Source organism: Vanessa tameamea, chromosome 28 (assembly GCF_037043105.1).
Source record: "Vanessa tameamea isolate UH-Manoa-2023 chromosome 28, ilVanTame1 primary haplotype, whole genome shotgun sequence".
NCBI lineage: Eukaryota > Metazoa > Arthropoda > Insecta > Lepidoptera > Nymphalidae > Vanessa > Vanessa tameamea.
The window spans coordinates 5,793,019-5,812,608 of record NC_087336.1 but is presented as its reverse complement, the minus strand read 5'-3'; the positions used below and the strand labels follow the sequence as shown (position 1 = coordinate 5,812,608).

Below are 19,590 nucleotides of genomic sequence, written 5' to 3'. Positions count from 1 at the left end.
ATAATCAAACATTACGTGTTTAATTAAAAAAAAAAAACATCTAATTTAACATTTTTTTTTTAACTTTAACCTGAGACAGATTTTCGTCAAGAATTTTATTTATAATGTATTTATTTTTAAAATGTCTTCATTAATAAAGCATTAATTAAATTTACTTTGTTTTTGTTCGTATAATCTTCGAATATTATTAATACTCAATCATGGCTGAATGGATCTTAAAGTATAGCCTAGAATAGCACATAGATTTATAATATAGTTTCATGTTGATATTCTTAAAGACCATAACTGAAATTGACTTTTTAAAATATTAGGCTCATAACTGTCCGTCTTTATAATAAGAAATAACAGTCAATAGTATAATTACAATCTATCTTTAAGCCCCAAAATCGCCATAATATTCAAAAACTTTAAACAACTATTGCAGACTTATATGAGGCATTTGATAAACAAAAATATTTATCAGCTAATTAAGTCATTTATTGTTTTTATTAGTAAATTTAATGCAAGTTATAAATTAGTTAAACGCTAAAATGGTCCACATCACCTTTTTTTTATTAATCAGCTACCACCGTAACAAATTGCCGCTGTCTATGGTACTAAAAGAATTGAAAACAGCATTGAACATAACATACAGGGGTGCCATTAAAAAAAAATCATTAAAAAAAAGAACGATAGGACCGCAAATAAGCCCTTTGGATTTAATAATATGGATTGCTATACGATTAGAAAAAGTTATAACTAAACAACTAGCTCAAGTCGATCCTAAGGATGCTCGACCACACTAATGTTTTACTAATATAACTATTAGGTGCCCCTGGTAACCATATTTATTCGAATCTTTCCAAAGTGCTATATGCAAACAATTAGCGAATCTTGCCATCGCGATTTAGAATTGTCTACAATTTGACATAACGCCATCTAGTATTCATAAGTTGAAATATATACGTACATTAATTACGTATACAATAATATTTATAGCATATGTTTTACAAATAGCAAAAAAAAAACATGAAGAAGTGGAGGCTTGACATAGTTGGTTTTCTTTTGCGGGCAAATTTTCCACCTGGTTGTAAATGGACACCACCTTCCATAGACAATGGCGCCGTAAAAACATTAACCATTCACATCGCCAATGCACCACCAACCTTGACAACTAAGATGTTGTTTCTTAACCGGAACACAACAATACTAAGCATTACTGTTTGGCGGTAGAATATCTTATGTCTGAATGATACCCACCCAGCTGGGCTTGCACAAAGCCCTGCCACCATGTAAAGGTTGTTTGTTGGATCAGAGATAACGCATAACTTAAAAATAGACAAACGAATGATAAAATAAAAAAAAAACTCTCATAAAAATATATTTAATATCTAAATAACAAACATAGATAATATGACGGATATAATCATAAACTAAATGGTGCACCTGATCCACGTTTAATGTAACTCTTTCAGCCCCATGGGTCACAGTTTGATGTTACAAACTTTCTTAATAAATTTTCATCTAAGATTATTTTAAATCAGATCGATAGATATTAAGTTAAGTGCGTTAAAACAGTCAAACAATCTTCTGCTTTATATTATTAGTATATATATATATAACTTATTTTTGAATTCCAATCTAAAAAAAGGTTTTAAAACAATGTATTAAAATATAAGATTTTAAATTGACATGGTTATTTTTATTACTAACAGTATTTAAAACGGGATATTTACCATGTTCTTTATTTTTATTTGGTGTAGTCTTGTTCACGAGAAGTCTCGTTAGTAATGTATTAAAATAATTATTACCTAATGAGCAATGATATTTAACTACTATTTCTGTAGTCCAGTTTTAAATACGAGTATTATACGATTTGTATATGTAGTACTCTATATCGAAACAACAGTGCTATTCTGAAAGAACTAATTTCGATCGTCGTGAAATGTCCAAAACCCCTTTTTGATAGGATAATTTTATACATTAAAATTGCCTTTAAATATAATAATTATTACATAATTTACTGAAAACATTTTTGGGGTCTCTCAAGGATCTATTCTTGGACCGTTTTTCTTTCTCATTTGCATAAATGACCCACCCTATGTTTTAGATGACAAGCACAAGATAGTATTATGTACTGATAGAACTTCTTTGATTTTCATTATAAATCAATCATCAATTAATATATCTAGCAAATAGTACATTGGTTTAGTAACTTACTTTTACATAGTAAAGAGACGAAATGTATCAAGTTTATTATTCCAAATGTTAAAAACTCAAGCCAATAGTTCGGATAAGGGTTGAAACTTACTGAAATTACAACTTTTTTTGCACAATTTCATAGATATGCTTGATGCTAAGCTGAACCAAAGCTGAACGCATTGGGTAAGTTCCAAGCTTTGGGGAAATGAAGCCGATATAAATACAACTTTTGTGTTGCGGAAAAATCAGCTCATTTCAAACATATATAAATATACGGAAATCCCGCTGAAATAACAAAAATAAAACTATCTTCTGCCGGTTCATCTCAGCTCTTAAGTGCTTATTTCCGAAACAGTAGTAGGTCACTGACAGTAATTGTTGCCAATACAATTACACTTATTAAAATAAATACTTCTTAACACATCGAATAAGCATTTGAACTTTGACTCGACTTTTTTTCCATCGTATTTAGGAGTGAGTTCGGAGTTCGTTCTTCCAGTATAACTCTACTGTACACATAACATATCTGCTTGAAACATTTTTAGCAAATATTAAATCACCAAGGATTTACCATTCACTCTTGGCTGTCAGCGGGATTTGCCTCTATGACCTGTAAAAACGAAAAATAAAACATTTATAGAATACTGTCTCGATAAACACAAAAAAATGGTATTTAAATTTTATAATCAAGTCATAAGGCGTCGGAGTGTTACGGTAGCGCAAGCTGTCCCTTGGTGCTCAAACAGACGGAGAGAGTTTTAGTAAGTTCTAGTGAGTCCCACAAAAACCCCACTTAGCACAGGGGCACAAAAAATTAAACAAGTCACGAGGTACACATTCGAAATACGTCAAGGCGAATTCATCCCTTAAACAATATTATATTCAAAGTCAATATTATATTATGCTTACCCTTCGTATTTTCTTTCCATACATCGACCAGAAAGTAACATTGACATTCGTCGCTTTCCCCGTACGAGAATCGAACACCCTACAACTGTCGAAGGGGGGGCAGTACAGATGTAAAGATACGGCGCCATCCACGTGTGATGGATTCTCCATCCTGTGGAGGCCGAGGGCATCTGAAATGTATGAATGAATACATTGATTAGTATAAATTTTAAGAGTGAATCTAAAACAAAGATTGCTAAATGAAGTTTTCTGTGCTTAGTTTTCGAATTCTGTGAATGAATCGTGGTGAAACCTGAATCTGTCGTATGAAATTCTAACGAATATTTAGTACCACAGTAATGTATGGTTCAAGCCATTTTTATATCTATTGAACCCATGGGTGCGCCCGTTTTTTTTATCATATATTGTTTTAAAATAGTTCGAAAAAATCCATATTTTTATTAAAAACTAACGACTCGCCCTGGCTTCGCATTGGTGCTATTTATTAATAAAGAAAATGTTTTTATATAAATATATTTTTTTTACCTATAGCAGATATTTTGTAGCTTTGCACCAGTTAAACAGTTCTAAGAATTGGTGTATTTGTTTCGGAGATTATTCTCGTACATACAAACAAACAAATATTACCTCTATATAATATTAATATAGATAATCTAATTATAAATAATGTACAAACCATTTATATAACAAACATCGTCAACTTCTAAACGTGTTCGACCGATTTCGACCATACTATTCGTATCGTATTCGCCATTTTCTGAATCGCCATTTTCATTTTCTTGACAGTTATTTTGGCGGTAATTAGGACAGGTCTCGTCACAATTTATATTTAATTGTGCTAAATTTTCATTTATATCATTACTTTCAGAGCAGCAGCGTCTCGATTGTCTCTTTTTAATCCTTTTTATCACTTCCGGTTCGATGTTTTTCGGCCAGTCGTATCTGAAAAAAATATGTTATTGTTTATGATAGACATTTTAAATGTCATGTTGAAAAAAAAACATTGATAAATTAAGACGTATGTAGTGAGTATAACTGCTTAAGATTATATAGATAATAAAAAATACTACAACTGTCGCAAAACAGTAACTACTGAGTTACTTGACAGTTATTCTTGATATAATGTTTACGAGCGGGAATTTAATTTAATGTAATATTATGAAATTTAAATTCAAATGTGCATGAGTCTTAATTTAAAAAAAAAATAGTTTTTTAAATTAGAGATGAGGCAAAAATCGTAAAGATACTGCCGCTCAAATACAATAAGATTGTCAATCACTAACTTAATTATAAAAATAAACGACACACCATATTTTTTATTTATAACAACTCTATGTTAAGTCTCGCCGACCAAATTAACACAATCAATTCCAATTATCGCCTTTGTATTAAAGTTAATATAGCATAATATTTTATATTATTTTAGGTAATTTCCAATATATATTTTTTATTGATTTAAACTATGATAGAATATCCTCCAGACCCACCTACTCAATGTTAATAATATATTTGCAATAAATATGTCGCGAGGGGTTACAAACATTCGACGAGAATTTTTTTTTCTTCTCGACATATTTTTTTTTTTCGTATTGTATGGTAGGAATGTATTGAGAACAAATTTACATTCATTTTTATTTACTAAGAAATCTTTGCTTATACGTATGTACGCGCGTTAGAAATTTCATATTTTCGTCGCAGTTAAAAATATTTTTAATCGCATGCAGAATAAAATAATAATAATCTACTTATTAGTAATGAAAAGATTATTACTATTGAAAACAATTTAAATTTGTAATTAAAAAAGAACATTGTAAAACAAGATAGGCGTGAAGTTGTCTATTTCGAGCAACTCGAAACTTAATTGGCGGTTAAGCGAGCAACTTCATCGTGTACATTTCATATCCCTGTCGCGCGTAAAAGACATACAATAAGATATAACATAATATAACTTGTAGTATAATTACTTGGTGGTAGGACTTTGTGCAAAACCGTCTGGGTAGGTACCATCAGATATTCAACCGCCAAACAGCAGTACTCAGTATTGTTGTGTTCCAATTTGAATGGTGAGCCAGTGTCTACAGGCACAAGGGACATAACATCTTAGTTCCCAAGGTTGGTGGCGCATTGGTGATGTAAGGAATGGTTAATGTTTCTTACAGCGCCATTGTCTATGAGCGGTGGTGACCATTTATCATCAGGTGGCCCATTCGTGGCCAAAAAATAACTTCAAAAGTACATATGTATTCTTACCTAACTTCGTCCAGGTTACCACTGAGCAGTTTCATGAAACAATGAGAATCCGCATGATCGTGTATAGCGGACGCGTGGCCGGGGCCCCAGCACAATATCATTATATTGAACGCTCCATTCCCAGCATCCACGAGATTACGAGTGTATCTGTAAATTGAGATGAGGTATTAACATCCTATTTGGTATTAACTAAATGGGATCAGACGAGGAACTGATTATTTATCATCCCCCCCCCCCCCCCCACAGCAGCGCCTCATTAATATGTGATTTAACAACATATTACGTAGCATAATATAGTTTTCTATAGAATTTGTATGGAAAATAATTTTGTTTTCAGTTTTTAACATACAGTTGTGTGCGTTAGGATCCCCCACGCCACGATTCCGGGGATTAACCTACGCGCAGTTTGTTATCAATTTCATGAAGGTCATTATAACGCCAAGTTTCCGACCCCGCAAAGTCAATAAATCCTACTTGGGGCAAGGTATCCGTTTCTATAATAAAATTCCGCAGACATTTTTAACTTTGCCGTTTCATAGATTCAAGTCATTTGTAAAAAATACATTGGTAAAGAAGGCATATTATTCGATACAAGATTATATTGATGATAAAAAAGCGTGGAGTTAATGCTTGTTGACTTCCAGGCAGGAGACATAACATACATATATAATTGTATTCAACTAACATGACTGTATTTTTAGATGTTGAAAAAGAGTAACTACCGAGTTACCGGTTCTTCTCGGTAGAATCTACATTCCGAACCGGTGGTAGCTTTACTTAAAATAGTTGGTTAAATGACTATTCAAAAGTGCTTGTAAAAGCATACTGGAATAAAGTATATTTTGATTTTGATTAGCATCTCTTGATAGAATTATTTTTAAAAATAATAAATTAGTTAAAATTTACTTAGTTTTATGTATTATTTAAAAGTGTATATATATATATATATATATATATATATACATAATTAAAACAAAAACGACCTTAACCCCTCAAATCCAATTGGATTCTCTAGTTTAGACATTTGAGCCCAATATTGTTTTTTTAAGTAAAGATATTTAATGATTATAAAAAGTACCAATTAACTATGGACTTCTACTAAATTAACAGCTTTTTCTTGCCCTTTTATGGGTTTGAACCTTGAACCTTCACATCTCCAGCCTGATAACAACAACTGATAACATAATAATAGTCAATATTTGTTATAGCTGTACAGTTTTTGGAAATATCCCAACCTTATCATTACATACATTTTAATTTAAATTAAAATAGTTAGGCAGACTGGCAAATAGACCACCTCATGGTAAGTGAGCACCCATATTGCCACTGTAAGAAATATTAACAATTCCATACTAAACGCGCCATCCCTTAGGAACTAAGATGTTTTATCTCTTGTGCCTGTAATAAAACTCGACCTTGAAACCACTGTACTAAGTATTGTCGTTTGATGGTAGAATTTTATATATTAATAGCGTAAGCTGATTTTTGTCTCAGTGTTTATGGGACGGCTGCACATAAATAAAAACGTTTATGGTCTCATTTCGAAGACCTCCGGCCGAAGATGTGCAAGAAAATTGAAGAGGATTCTTGATGGCATTTTACCAAATTGTCACGAATTAACGAATAATTTATTTTGAAAAAAATAACTGGCATGTTAAAGAGCAGCGCTATGGATGTATAAGAAAAGAAAAAAAATGAAATCCGTAAACGAAATTTAAAAAAAAATCTGAACTGAACTAAAAATTAAAATTTTCATTTAAAAGTGTCATAATTTTGGCGCCAAATTTAGACGAGTGACTTGCAGTTTACAACTAAATTCCTAAAAACTCTTTTGAATAAACGCGAAGTTTCGCGGGAGACCCACTAGTATACAATAAATGATAAAAAGTTTAAAAAATCAATTGACATCAATTGGAATAAAATACACAGCTGTTGTTCGTGGCTTCGCTTGCGTTTAAAGGCTTGATCGTCAGTAGTTAGAAGCCTTTTTTGGAGTTCTTGGTTCGTACCGATTTTCGTCGAATACTACAGACAGACAGAGTTACTTTCGCATTTATAATATTAGCATAGACTATATATATATATTATATGGGGTATGAAGCTCATGTGAACTACTGAACGTAACGGTTGACTATGACCAATCAACAGAAAGGCTATTAATTTTTGAAATTCCATGGGAATCCTCCCGTTTCTCATCAAATATCGGGTAAAGCTTGGTAATGACGGCTCTATTATTAATACGCAATATTATAAACAGGCGCTAAATATTTGCACATGACAATGTTTTGACGAAATTCTCGAAGATAAGATTAAATTATAGTTCGTGGACTCGTGGACGTATGACGCATTTGTCTCGATTTTTTTTTTTTGATAAAAATACTGTCCATATTTTACACTAATGGCGTAACTGAGCTTATTTTTCGCTGGAAATATGCATTTACGCCTTTTCCCCAGCATGAAGAAGATGTATGTAACTCATGTCACTACCGGGTAGGCTATGACTCCACTCCACCTGATGGTGGTGGAGTCCAAACGCGAAGACAGTACAGTCAGGTAGAATGAAATGCACTAGCCACGCTCGCCAAGACGCAAGATGCCTCTTCATTCCTCGTTTGAAGGAACCAAGGTTGTAAGAGAACACGTGTGGTGGCAGAGAAGTCCATTTTATGGCGGCGCGACAAAGAAATCATGCATATTTTATTATGTCGACTATCCGGAAAAAAGTCACAGAAATTTTCTTTTTATGTTTTTTTTACTTAGATATTCAACCTTCTTGTATTAAATCAAAATCAAAGTATACTTTATTCAAGTAGACTTTTATAAGAAATATTGAATCGTCATTTTACAAACTATATTTAGTGAAGTTATCGCCGGCTCGGAATGTAGATACTTCCGTGAAGAACCGGCGAGAAACTCAGTAGTTACTCTTTTTCAACATTAAATATTAAATACGTAAATCTACGCTTTGTTTATCATTTTTCCTATTTCCATTGGAATAGGCTATACAGCCTTATTGTACGCATGCGAAGTCGGGTAACATAGCTTGTAAATAAAAAACAGAGATCGCAACAGACATCACATTAAAACAACAAAAAAAACATTTCAAACGTTTACAAATTGTTGTCAATAGGGTCAACCATCGACCAATCAGTCAAACAATAAAATTATCTAGAATGTTCCATACGTTATATATTAAATATAGATATGAATATTTGTCGTATGTTTTTAAATTATTATTTCACGATAAAGATTTATTACTATAAATGCGAAAGTAACTCTGTCTGTCTGTTGCTATTTCTCGGTCAAACCACTTAGCTGAATTTGATGAAATTTAGTATCGAACTTGAACCCCAAGGAAGACCTGACGAGCAGCTCTAACACGCGAGTGAAACCGCAGGCGACTACTTGTATTTATATATAAGTAACCGCTTTAAGTTTCGACTTTTATATAATAAAAGTATTGACTGTCGACTATGTAAATTATATTTCTAGAAATTTTGACGTTGCGTATGATCGATACAAGAAACTAAACTACGAACATGAACATTTTGTTGGTCAATTATCTTACAACGGGCTCAGAGAGCAACGTCACGGTATCATGCGAAAGAGATCCTGTGGCGCCCACCGAAAAACCTGAGAGGATACCGCTGTTATTTTGTGGGGTATTCCGGTGTACTAGAGTGCACTAGGCGTTCTGGGCACCAGCGAGTCCCATATACCCCCCTCCCCCCGACTTCATGTGGGAGAAAAAAAATATGTTCAGAGAACACAATACATTTTTGTAAAAGGACATTATGGAATATCTCTGTATTTTTATGTTATTTAAAATCGGTAGACAGTATGGCAAATGGGATAATTGTTAAAAGGAGTCAGCGACCTGGGGAACTAGGATGTTGTGTCCCTTGTATAGTAACACTTCACACCTCAAACTGGATCGATCTCTACTCTTACACAAATCTCAAAGTCCAAGTATCCAAGTGTATACTCTATTCCAACCATAACAGGAGAAAAGTCAAATAAACAACATTTGACAGCAAATTGACGCGATGTTTTTGGTCGAGAGCGTGTTTAATCTATGATATTCACTATGGTTTTGGAAAAAAATGGCGTTTTGAACGTCGACGAAACTGTTATCGGAATTTTGTAAGTAAAATTAAAGTGGAAATAAGTGGTTAAGGGCAATAGTGTTGTATTACAAATAAAGATATATTAATGATAAACTCTCAGTAGTGCGCAATATAGCTGAGCATATCGCATGAAATCCGTAAATCTTTGGTTTATATTTTTTCCTACTGCCATTGGAATAGGTTAGGTATATGTACAAATTGTCATGACAGTTGACGTCCTGGTGGCATGTCACGACAAAGAATCATATAAAAAAACCTCCATAATATAAATATTTGTATAAACGTTCACGTTAAATCAATGATCTTAAACCTTTGCATATATAACATTTTAGGTTAGCAACGTTGCCAATAAACAAATTTTTTGATAAAGTTATCTCATAAAAAAAAACAAAAATTGATTTAAGTGATGTAAATTGTTATTGTTTATAATATTGTCGATAGTGATGCAATATTAACTTTCTGAGAGCAACCTTTTTGACCCGAGTATCGGGAGGCCTTCCATCCATATATCGATACAAAATTCTGTTCGATTCACTTGTAATTTCAAAACAATTGCACATTTGCCAATCTGAACCGATTTAGATGAAAATTGGTATGAAGGAAGCTTGAACTCCAAGGAAGAATATAAGCTACAAGAAAAGTCACGGACAAAAACTACTTATAAAAAGAAGTTAATTGACGAAAAATTAAAAGTTATCGACTTACCGGAAACGATCAAACTTTGCGTACTTCCTCCAGTGCTTCGGATTAGACTTATAACCAGACATCATGTTCTGCACCTCCTGTATATTGACGTGATCCTGGGAGAACACCCTGTGTAACTCGGAGACGAGGTTTTCCAAGCCATCGATTTCTCTATAAAATGAAAAGAAAACTATTATTTTGTTTCTGTGTCATAAATCATTTTAAATTTATTTAATATATGCGAAAATTGATATATCCGTTTATGAGATATGATGACACAGGCAGATACACAAAAAGATAAACAAATGTTAAGCTCATAACACATCGTTGGAATGTTCGCATCCCGGACCTCGGGAAGCACGTAAATCAAATAGTCTTGTGTCAGAACTTTGTCCAGTCAGGTCAGAATGCCGTCCAATCAGATTATGAGTACAAGTACTCTTGGTCCACTATAATACGTTGGATGTAGGGATTTGTGCAAACCAGTCAGAGTAGGTACTAGATTTGTCAGACATTCCACTGTCAAACAGCAATATTTAGTATTGTGATCTCGTTTGAAGGGACAGGGACATAACATCTTAGTTCCCAAGGTGTGAGGATGGGGGATCTATGGTGGCCCATTTGCAAGTTCACCTAACTATTATAAATAGCCGACAAGTCAGCAATGAGAATTATCCACCATCATCATAATACATATATACGTAAATAAATAAATATTGGACAACATCACATACATTACTCTGTTCCCAACGTAAGTAACTAAAGCACTTGTGTTATGGAAAATCAGAAGTAACGACGGTACCACAAACACCCAAACCCAAGACAACATATAAAACTAATGAACTTTTTCTACATCGATTCGTCGGCGAATCGAACCCGGGACCTCGGAGTGGCGTACCCATGAAAACCGGTGTACACACTACTTGACCACGGATACATCTCTATATTAACAATTTCATCCAGGTCTAAAATAGACCCAATCGAAACATTTAAAAAGAAAAATGATTTTTCAGTCGACAACATACATCCGCAAAACTCGTATAAACGAGATATTTCGACGATAAATCCATGAAATTCAATGACATGTTTGACGTTTACGGGTTGCGTTCAGAAAGTGTGTTCGAAGTAATAACTTCGTGCAGCTAGTATATATACTAGTCTTATTAATCTTATCCGATGGAATACGGGTTTTCATCTGGAACATACATAATATTGTAAAAAAAATGACGTAATGTATACCGTCCAATTTTCAGAGGTCGTTCAACGGAGAGCTGTTCGATGTCCGTGCATTCGGACACACGATGCTTACAATTAGCGCTCTCGAAATCCATATTTTATCTGAAACAAGCAAATTAATACTAAACAATATATATACTCATAAATGAAGACACGTAGACATTTTTAACTTTGATTTATTGACTGATTATTTATCAATTTATCAAATAAAATTGGAGTGTCTGTTTGTAATATTAAAATAACCGCTTTTTACTAAATGTTTTTACTAATTTATTTTTACATATACCAAAATAACATTCTTTACAATTTTTGTCCGTCTGTCTGTTCCGGCTAATCTCTGGAATGGCTGGACCGATTTAGACGGGAATTTCACTGGCAGATAGCTGATGTAATGTAAGTGACTTCGGCTACTTTTATTTTAGAATTATATATAAAATAATAATAAAGTCACGCTGCAATGTCCAGTACCGCGCACAGCTCTCGCGCTGCCGTCACGTCGGGTTTCCGGACCGTAAGTTTAGGGGGACCTGGGCTAACACTACTTAAGGGGCCCACCTAAGACATATCTGAACGCAGAACGTAATTGAATGGATTTGATTAATTGCAGGACTCGCAGGGCTGCAAACCATACGATCTGTTTAATTTAATAAATGTATGGATTCTTTCGCACTATCATCTATTTTTTACTTTGACTTGACTTGGCTGGGGCCCCCTTGAATCCAAGGGGCCCTGGGCTGAAGCCGAAAAAGCCGTATGGTAGATCCGGCCCTGCTCCCACCTACGGCTTAATATCACAAAAGCTGCCTAATACAAAACTAATAAGTTATAGTAAAATCTGCGAACTGAACAATAACTTTCAATTCAAACGCGCACGAAGTCGCGGGCACAGTTACTTTATATATAAAATAATAAATGCGTTAGTAACTTCATCTGTTTCTCTGTTGTTCTTTAACCAAACCACTGAACTGAATTTGATGGAATCTGCTATGAACCATGAACACCGAGAAAGGACATAGGCTACTTTTTTATCCGTAACGCCCGTCGACCAACTCCTAAAACGCAAGCGGATCTGCGTTTGACATCTATATTTTATAAGTAATTGCGCTTCGCAGTTTCACTCGTTTGAGATTTCGACTATCGTCGTGACTGTCATGCTTTCGTTTATTGAAAAAAATTACAACAATATTTAACGCTGTAAAATGTATACGGTTAAATTTAAATTCATTTTAAAGAAAAAACAAGAGGTGTTTTGGGATTAGTTGCAACGAAGTTGCTCTAAATAAGAGACCCAATAAAATATTTTTTTATTAAAATTCCGTGTGAAACCAACAAAAAAAAAAAAGTTTAAATAATTTTATATGAAACCGTATACCATGGAAAGAGACAGAGACAAAAAGATAGAGAGGGGAACGTCGTGTCGCTTGAAGGGCATGACGGTTTTGCTCACGTGACGATATCTGCCAGTTCACTGTCAGTGCACAGATGACATACAGGATTATATAAAAAATATAAGTGCTTGGTGTTAATATTATATATATACATAAATATACCTAATTTTATATGATCATTACGTGTAAAATAGTAACTACCGAGTTTCTCGATTCTTCTCGGTAGAATCAACATTCTGAACCGGTGGTTGTGTGATATTATTTATTAAATTAACGATTTTAAAGTGCTTGTAAGAGTCGGCTTAAATGAAGTTCATTTTAAATTTGTTTTTGAATTGATATTGATTTGAGATTAAGTCTTCGATAACGGTTGATCGATTCTCATTAACGTTGTTAAATATAAAGATATATTATATATTATATTTTCAGGAAGATTTTGCAGAGCAGTAATCAAAATTTGAACTAAAGATTTAAGATACATGATCTTATTTGTTTCGTGCATATTCACATCAAACCGGAACACAACAATACTAAGTTAGATCGTGTAGGGTTTGGTACATACCCAGACGCGCTTGCACAAAGCCCTACCACGATATTGGGATTATTGTGTTTCTTTTAACAAATGTATTTACAATGTAATTTTCCATATTATTTGAAACGGCATGATGGCGATCGGTCTCTTCCCAAAGTGTGTTATCATCTAAGAAGTCATTAGTTTTATAATATCCTATTAAAGACAAAAGTTACTAAACGATTTTTTAAAAAAAAAACATTTGACTCAGCAACGAATAGTTACAATGACGAAATAGTTTGTAAGCGCATTGGCGATGAAAGGAATGGTTAATATTTCTTACAGCGCAAATGTCCATGAACGGTGGTGACTACTTAACATCAGGTGGCCCATTTGCTCGTCGGTCTATACCATAAAAAAGTCCCGCTTATCGTCGCCTGTTCTTCTTAGGCTCAGATCTGAGAAGCGGTTGAAGAATGATTCGGTGATAGATTTTTCTTGATAGTTGATAAGTAATTGTAATGATTCTATATATTATTGAATAGTGTTTTGACTTTTGACATTGTCTTTGAGTACATTATATAGTAACAAGATGTATGTACATCTAATAAACGAAATATGTAATGTAAAACTACATTACATAGCAGTTCGTTTAATCGTAGATCAATTTTTTTCGATGATATTTTATGTTATTTTACGAACGAGTTCGCACCTGCGTCGGTATTCCAGATCGTAAGAATGCCGATCTGTCAAACGTACACAAGCCAAGCGTCAATATACTTAGTATTGAAGTGTTCTGATTTGAAGGGTCAGTGAGCCGGTGCGTCAGGAGGACAAATCTCAATGCCCAAAATCTGGTGGCGCTTTTGCGATGTAAGGAATGGTTAATTTTACAACTCTAATCTCTATGGGTAATGATAACATTCCACCTGATGGCCTGTTTACCCGTTTTGGTGAACAGGCCAGATGCATGCCGTTCTTTATGGTATATGTAGAGACATATGCCATAAAAACAGCGGTTAAATACGTTGAGAATAATATCTCTAGTAACGATGGATATATTAAAAAGAATCTTCAAAATACGGGCCCTTTGTGCACTAATATCGAAAACTTGCGTGACATTAAGTAAATAGCAAAGAAAAAGTTTAGTAAAAGTTGTGCAAACACTTGTATGTTTTGTTTGTAACTTAAGTGTTATCCACAGTCGCGGAACTATCGTTGAGATCGGTGGTGGCCACCAGGCCCTGAGATAAGGGGCCCTTAATAGCAGCGTTTTAAAAATAAATCAATTTTAAGACTTTCAAGATAATTTTAGGATATATTATATTCTATAATACGATTTAAATACTTTAGAGTACATACTTTTAGAATATGTACTTTAAAGAAAATATGAAATATTCGTGGATTTCGTGCACTGGCATGTAGAGATATTTTGGAAATTAGATTTCTTTTCACTCCCTTGTGCCTGTAGTTACACTGGTTCACTCACCCTTCAAACTGAAAAATAGAAGTCGGCGATCGTGCGTTTTCACACGGCCGGATCCGATCAGTTTGGGTTTCGTGCGCGATGCAAGGCAACGATGCTGGGTCGTATTTAAGGAGAAGTATTAATTATCAGGATTAATCATACATATTTCGCGCAACATTTCTATACTTAACTTTTTACTTCTTATTCTTTAAATTTATTTTCGACAGGCGATATCAAAGCACCAGACCTTCATTTTGCACGAGTACAAAAGTGGAAATTACGTTTAAGAGGTATTTTGTAAGAACCATAGGGTAGGAGGCAGGCACATCAGTGCCGTCTAGGCTGATCCGTTCACATTATATCAGATCTGGACTTTTAGACGGCTCTTCACAATGGTAAAAAACTCTGATATGTTCTTCGTTTCCAAACCGTTTAAATGTGAACAGTTTCAAATAAATTGTACTACCGTCTTGGTGAGGACGGACCCTAAATTCCAAGGCAGCTTTAGATTCATCGACAAGTAGAAACTTCTTTTTATGTCTTCAGTAGGCTTTTGCGATAATGGGCAACCTCATGTTAAGTGGATACCACTTGATATTAGCGTCATTTGTCATTCCTTACATAATCAATACCCCACCAATCTTAACTAAGATGTCTCTTGTGCCTGTACTTACGCTGGCAACGCACCCTTCGAACCGGAACATAACAATAATTATTGCTGCTTGGCATATGATGGGTGTGTACCTACCCAGCCGAGATGGCCCAGTGGTTAGAACGCGTGCATCTTAAACGATGATTTCGGGTTCAAACCCAGACAGGCACCACTGAATTTTCATGTGCTTAATTTGTGTTTATAATTCATCTCGTGCTCGGCGGTGAAGGAAAACATCGTGAGGAAACCTGCATGTGTCTAATTTCAACGAAATTCTGCCACATGTGTATTCCACCAACCCGGATTGGAGCAAGGTGGAATATGCTCCAAACCTTCTCCGCAAAAGGAGAGGACGCCTTAGTCCAGCAGTAGGAAATTTACAGGCTGCTAATGTAAAAAAAAATATGTAATGAGTTAGGTACTCAGGTGGGCTTGCATAAAGCCCTATCACCAAACAAGTCTGTCAGTATTATATATAATATAGCCTTGTTACTTCCGATTCCTTGATCATTTAAGGCCTTTGACCAGCAATCAAATGCTCTTGTAAACCTTCCATTAGGGGTTAGAGTTTAATATATTCAGATAAGAAAATCACCCGGATAATTTAATGTAAATACGTCAATCTCGAAGATACGACGTCACTGTTGCGGTAGGCTTTATCGTATGATATCAAAGTAAATAAATAAAATATATTTTATATGTAACTATTGGGACTTTACCTTTACCTAAGTTCAGCTTTTGTTGAGAAAATTTAGATCAAGTAGTTCTTTATGGTGTACACAGTCGGACGGGCGAATAAATTGTCAACATCGCCCATAGACAATGGCGCTCTAGGAAAAATTTATCATCACTTACATCATCCATGCGCCACCAACGCCGGAAACTATGATGTTATGTTTCTTGCGCCTTCAGACACACTGACATACCCTTCTCCAGAACACAACAGTACTAAGTATTTCGGTATTTTGGTGGTAGAATATGGGTACCTAGACGATCTTGCGCAAAGCCCCACCAAGTAAGAAGTTAATAAGACCGCGGAACCCTAAAATTTAGAAAGGATATCGTAGAATGCGGCTATTTCCGTCATACGCAATGTTTCATTACTTCGGAATCATTATAACATACTATTTATGGCAGTATGTTGCGAGTGAATAGTCACATATATTGCAGATATATATTATGTTTGCCCTACCATTAATTAAGTTCAAGTTAATATAACCATTTATTGTAGCTTTGTGAAACTTGGGGCAACGCTACCACCCCCCCCCCCCCTTGCGCCCATCTCATTCTGCTGCATCTTAGCAACGAAATATATGCTGTTTATATATCTCAGTAGATACAGCAACTGTTTTAACGCTGGTTAGATATAAATGTTGCAAATTTAAATGTCATGGAGTTTTACGATGTCTTCACTCAACGCTTGTGTTGAAAAGGTTATTTTACAATTAGTGAGTTCATGATTGATACACCTTGGGAATGAAACGAACTCCTGACTATTTATTTTCGATATTTAATAGAATTATTTAAATAATCTAAAAATTTCAAGAAAATCACGTTGAGTTTCTTTCGCCGGTTTTTCTCAGATCAGAGTATTTTCTTCTGCGAACCGGTGGTAGTTTTTATTTTGACAATCAATAAGTAAGTGAACGCTATATTTAATAAGTGAATTTTAATTAATTAAAAATATATATTTGATGAACAGAAATTCAACACATGATTCATAGACGCTCGTCCGGATTTCAATCTGGTATATTTGGTTACGATTCCCGTGTTCCAACCATTGGCCTATCTCACCTTATGCCGTCTAAGATATATAATACTATATAACCAGTATATAAGTAAAATATTCAGACATACGTCACGATAGTCGCCCTCAGTTCAATCGAAAAATAAAGAATTTTATTTCTGCTCATTTCGAATTTTATGGAATATTCTATTGGTTTTATTAATTATTATTTATTATATAATAGTTTAAAAAAAAATGTATTATAACTTCTCATCTCTAATTATTGCTTATATATATTTTATACTTTTAATACGTATTGTGCAATATGACAGTCCACGGTGAGACTACCTGTAAGAAGTAGAAATTTTGCATAGATAATTTTGAAATGTATTTTTTTTTTATTTCGATGTAATATTGTATCTACTGTTGGTTGTTCTAATGAAAATAAATAAATTAATTAATTACGCATTTTGTTCCTATATATGTATAGTTAAGGTGTGATGGATAGTATCCTACCTGTATAGTACATAGATTTTTTTTTTTTTATAAATAATGAAAGGCGGTTTTCGTACGTTTATTTTTGATTTATTTTAAAAAATTTCATAAAACATCATATTTATATTAATAGTTTCAGGTATGTATTAAATTTTGTCACATTTTCTTTTTTTTTATATGAATTTATGTATTCATTAAAACATACTTGTATTGTTGCTTGATGTACAGCCTAAAATATATTAAATACGACGAATGTCGTGTCCTTTTTTAACTCCATACGCGAGAAAAAGACAGCAATAATTTTAGTTATATATTAAATTTTATGTAAAAGAATCCCTATCAATATTTAGATAATCTTTGATCTAAATAGATATCAACGTCAAAATATTATGCTTAATACGAGTACGCTGTTACGAGCTTGTGAATCGTCACTTTACAAGATTATTTCAAACTAGCAATCCTCCCCGGTTTCGCATGAATGCGAATTATTAAAATATAATTTACAAAACATTACAAATGCGAAAGTAACTTTGTCTTTCTGTCCGTCTGTTGCTCTTTCAAGGTCAAAACACTGAACCGAACTTAATAACCAATTCCTAAAACGAGAGCAAAGCCGTGGGCGAGAACTAGTGTTTATGAATAAAACTTTTCTGTAGCCCCTAAAGCCCCAACCGTATGCAATGCGTTGTATGCAAAATAATCGTGTTGATTAGTCAAGATGTTTAACGCAACAAACAGACTTTTTAATTTATAATGTTAGCTAGTGTTCCGTACAATAAACAGAGATGGAATTCATCTCAAGTATGTGTAACAATCGTTCATAGATACGTAATAAAAGTAGGGTAAGTAAGGTCAAACGTTATCATAAAACGAAATGTCAAAGATGGTCTGGAAGTTTCTAAAATTTTCGCTTTTTAAAATTTATAAAATCAACAAATCGCAGAGTAAAAAATTTATATCGTCAACTATATGAGTCCCGAGAGAAATAGTTATATCTAAACATTTTCAAAGACAATTTACATTTTAAATTTTTTAGGCAAAGGAATATCTTTTTCGTTCTAGTAATTTTATATCAACGTAATATGTTTCAGAATTAATTAATTTTAACGATGTATATATTATCGCGAATGTCCGTTGATCTGTTTGCAGTTAATATTTATTACGCGAATTGAACATGAACACCGATATTATCACTATAAAAAACCTGTTCCAAAGGTTCTTGCATCCATTGCATTAAATAATACTCACCGGCGAACTTTCTCGACACGTACAAGCACGATCACCAACAATGTATTACTATTTTAGATATACGAACTCTTTAATCACAAACTATGTACACGGTAACTTGGATCCTTGGTAGAATACTTTAAAAAAAAAAACGAAAGGTCTATCTTGGCGCGCTGTTAAATGTCAAATGACAGTTATTTTCCCGCGCAATTACTTTTATTTTACGATACATCCGTAAACTGTAGTCGATAGAAAGGGATAGCGATAACTTTTTTTATCATAGAATAAGAGAAACTAGAAATGACACTAAAATATTTATCCTAAAAAACGATTCGACGAATAGATTTCTTTACCTGTATTTTTTTTTCCTTTAAGTAATAAAAAAAATAAAAAATACATATTACCGCAGATAACTTGACTTTGTTTATAATAAATACATTTCTAGGATACAAAATGGCGTGTCATCGTAGGTCATCAACTTTCACGAGTGCGATTCAAAGTGAATTCGTACAGAATCGCACTAATGTCCGGTATTCATCTCGTTCAATGCACGCGTGTCATTTCCATTTTATTCCAACATTTGCTGTCATCATCCCGTTTTCTACGCATACGCATTTCACAGATAATAAATATTGTTTCTATCGTTCCTAATAAGTTTGTTTACAATGACGTATTAGATATTTTTACGAATAAACCTTATTTATAAACGATCTATTATTATTGACATGTTTTTTTA

The 19,590-nt window shown here is 33.7% G+C and overlaps 1 protein-coding gene across 1 annotated transcript; it reads right to left on the bottom strand.

The window, feature by feature from the left end:
- Positions 1-1,354: 1,354 nt before the first annotated feature.
- LOC113391841 (cysteine dioxygenase 1) lies at positions 1,355-19,050 on the bottom strand. The gene is made up of 7 exons (XM_026627943.2): positions 18,876-19,050; positions 11,391-11,489; positions 10,173-10,322; positions 5,341-5,487; positions 3,767-4,032; positions 3,091-3,260; positions 1,355-2,791 (listed from the first exon to the last, which is right to left on the bottom strand). Exons 2-7 carry the CDS (start codon positions 11,480-11,482, stop codon positions 2,756-2,758), a joined length of 861 nt encoding a protein of 286 aa, XP_026483728.2. The 5' UTR covers positions 11,483-11,489; positions 18,876-19,050; the 3' UTR covers positions 1,355-2,755.
- Between the last annotated feature and the right edge of the window lie 540 nt (positions 19,051-19,590).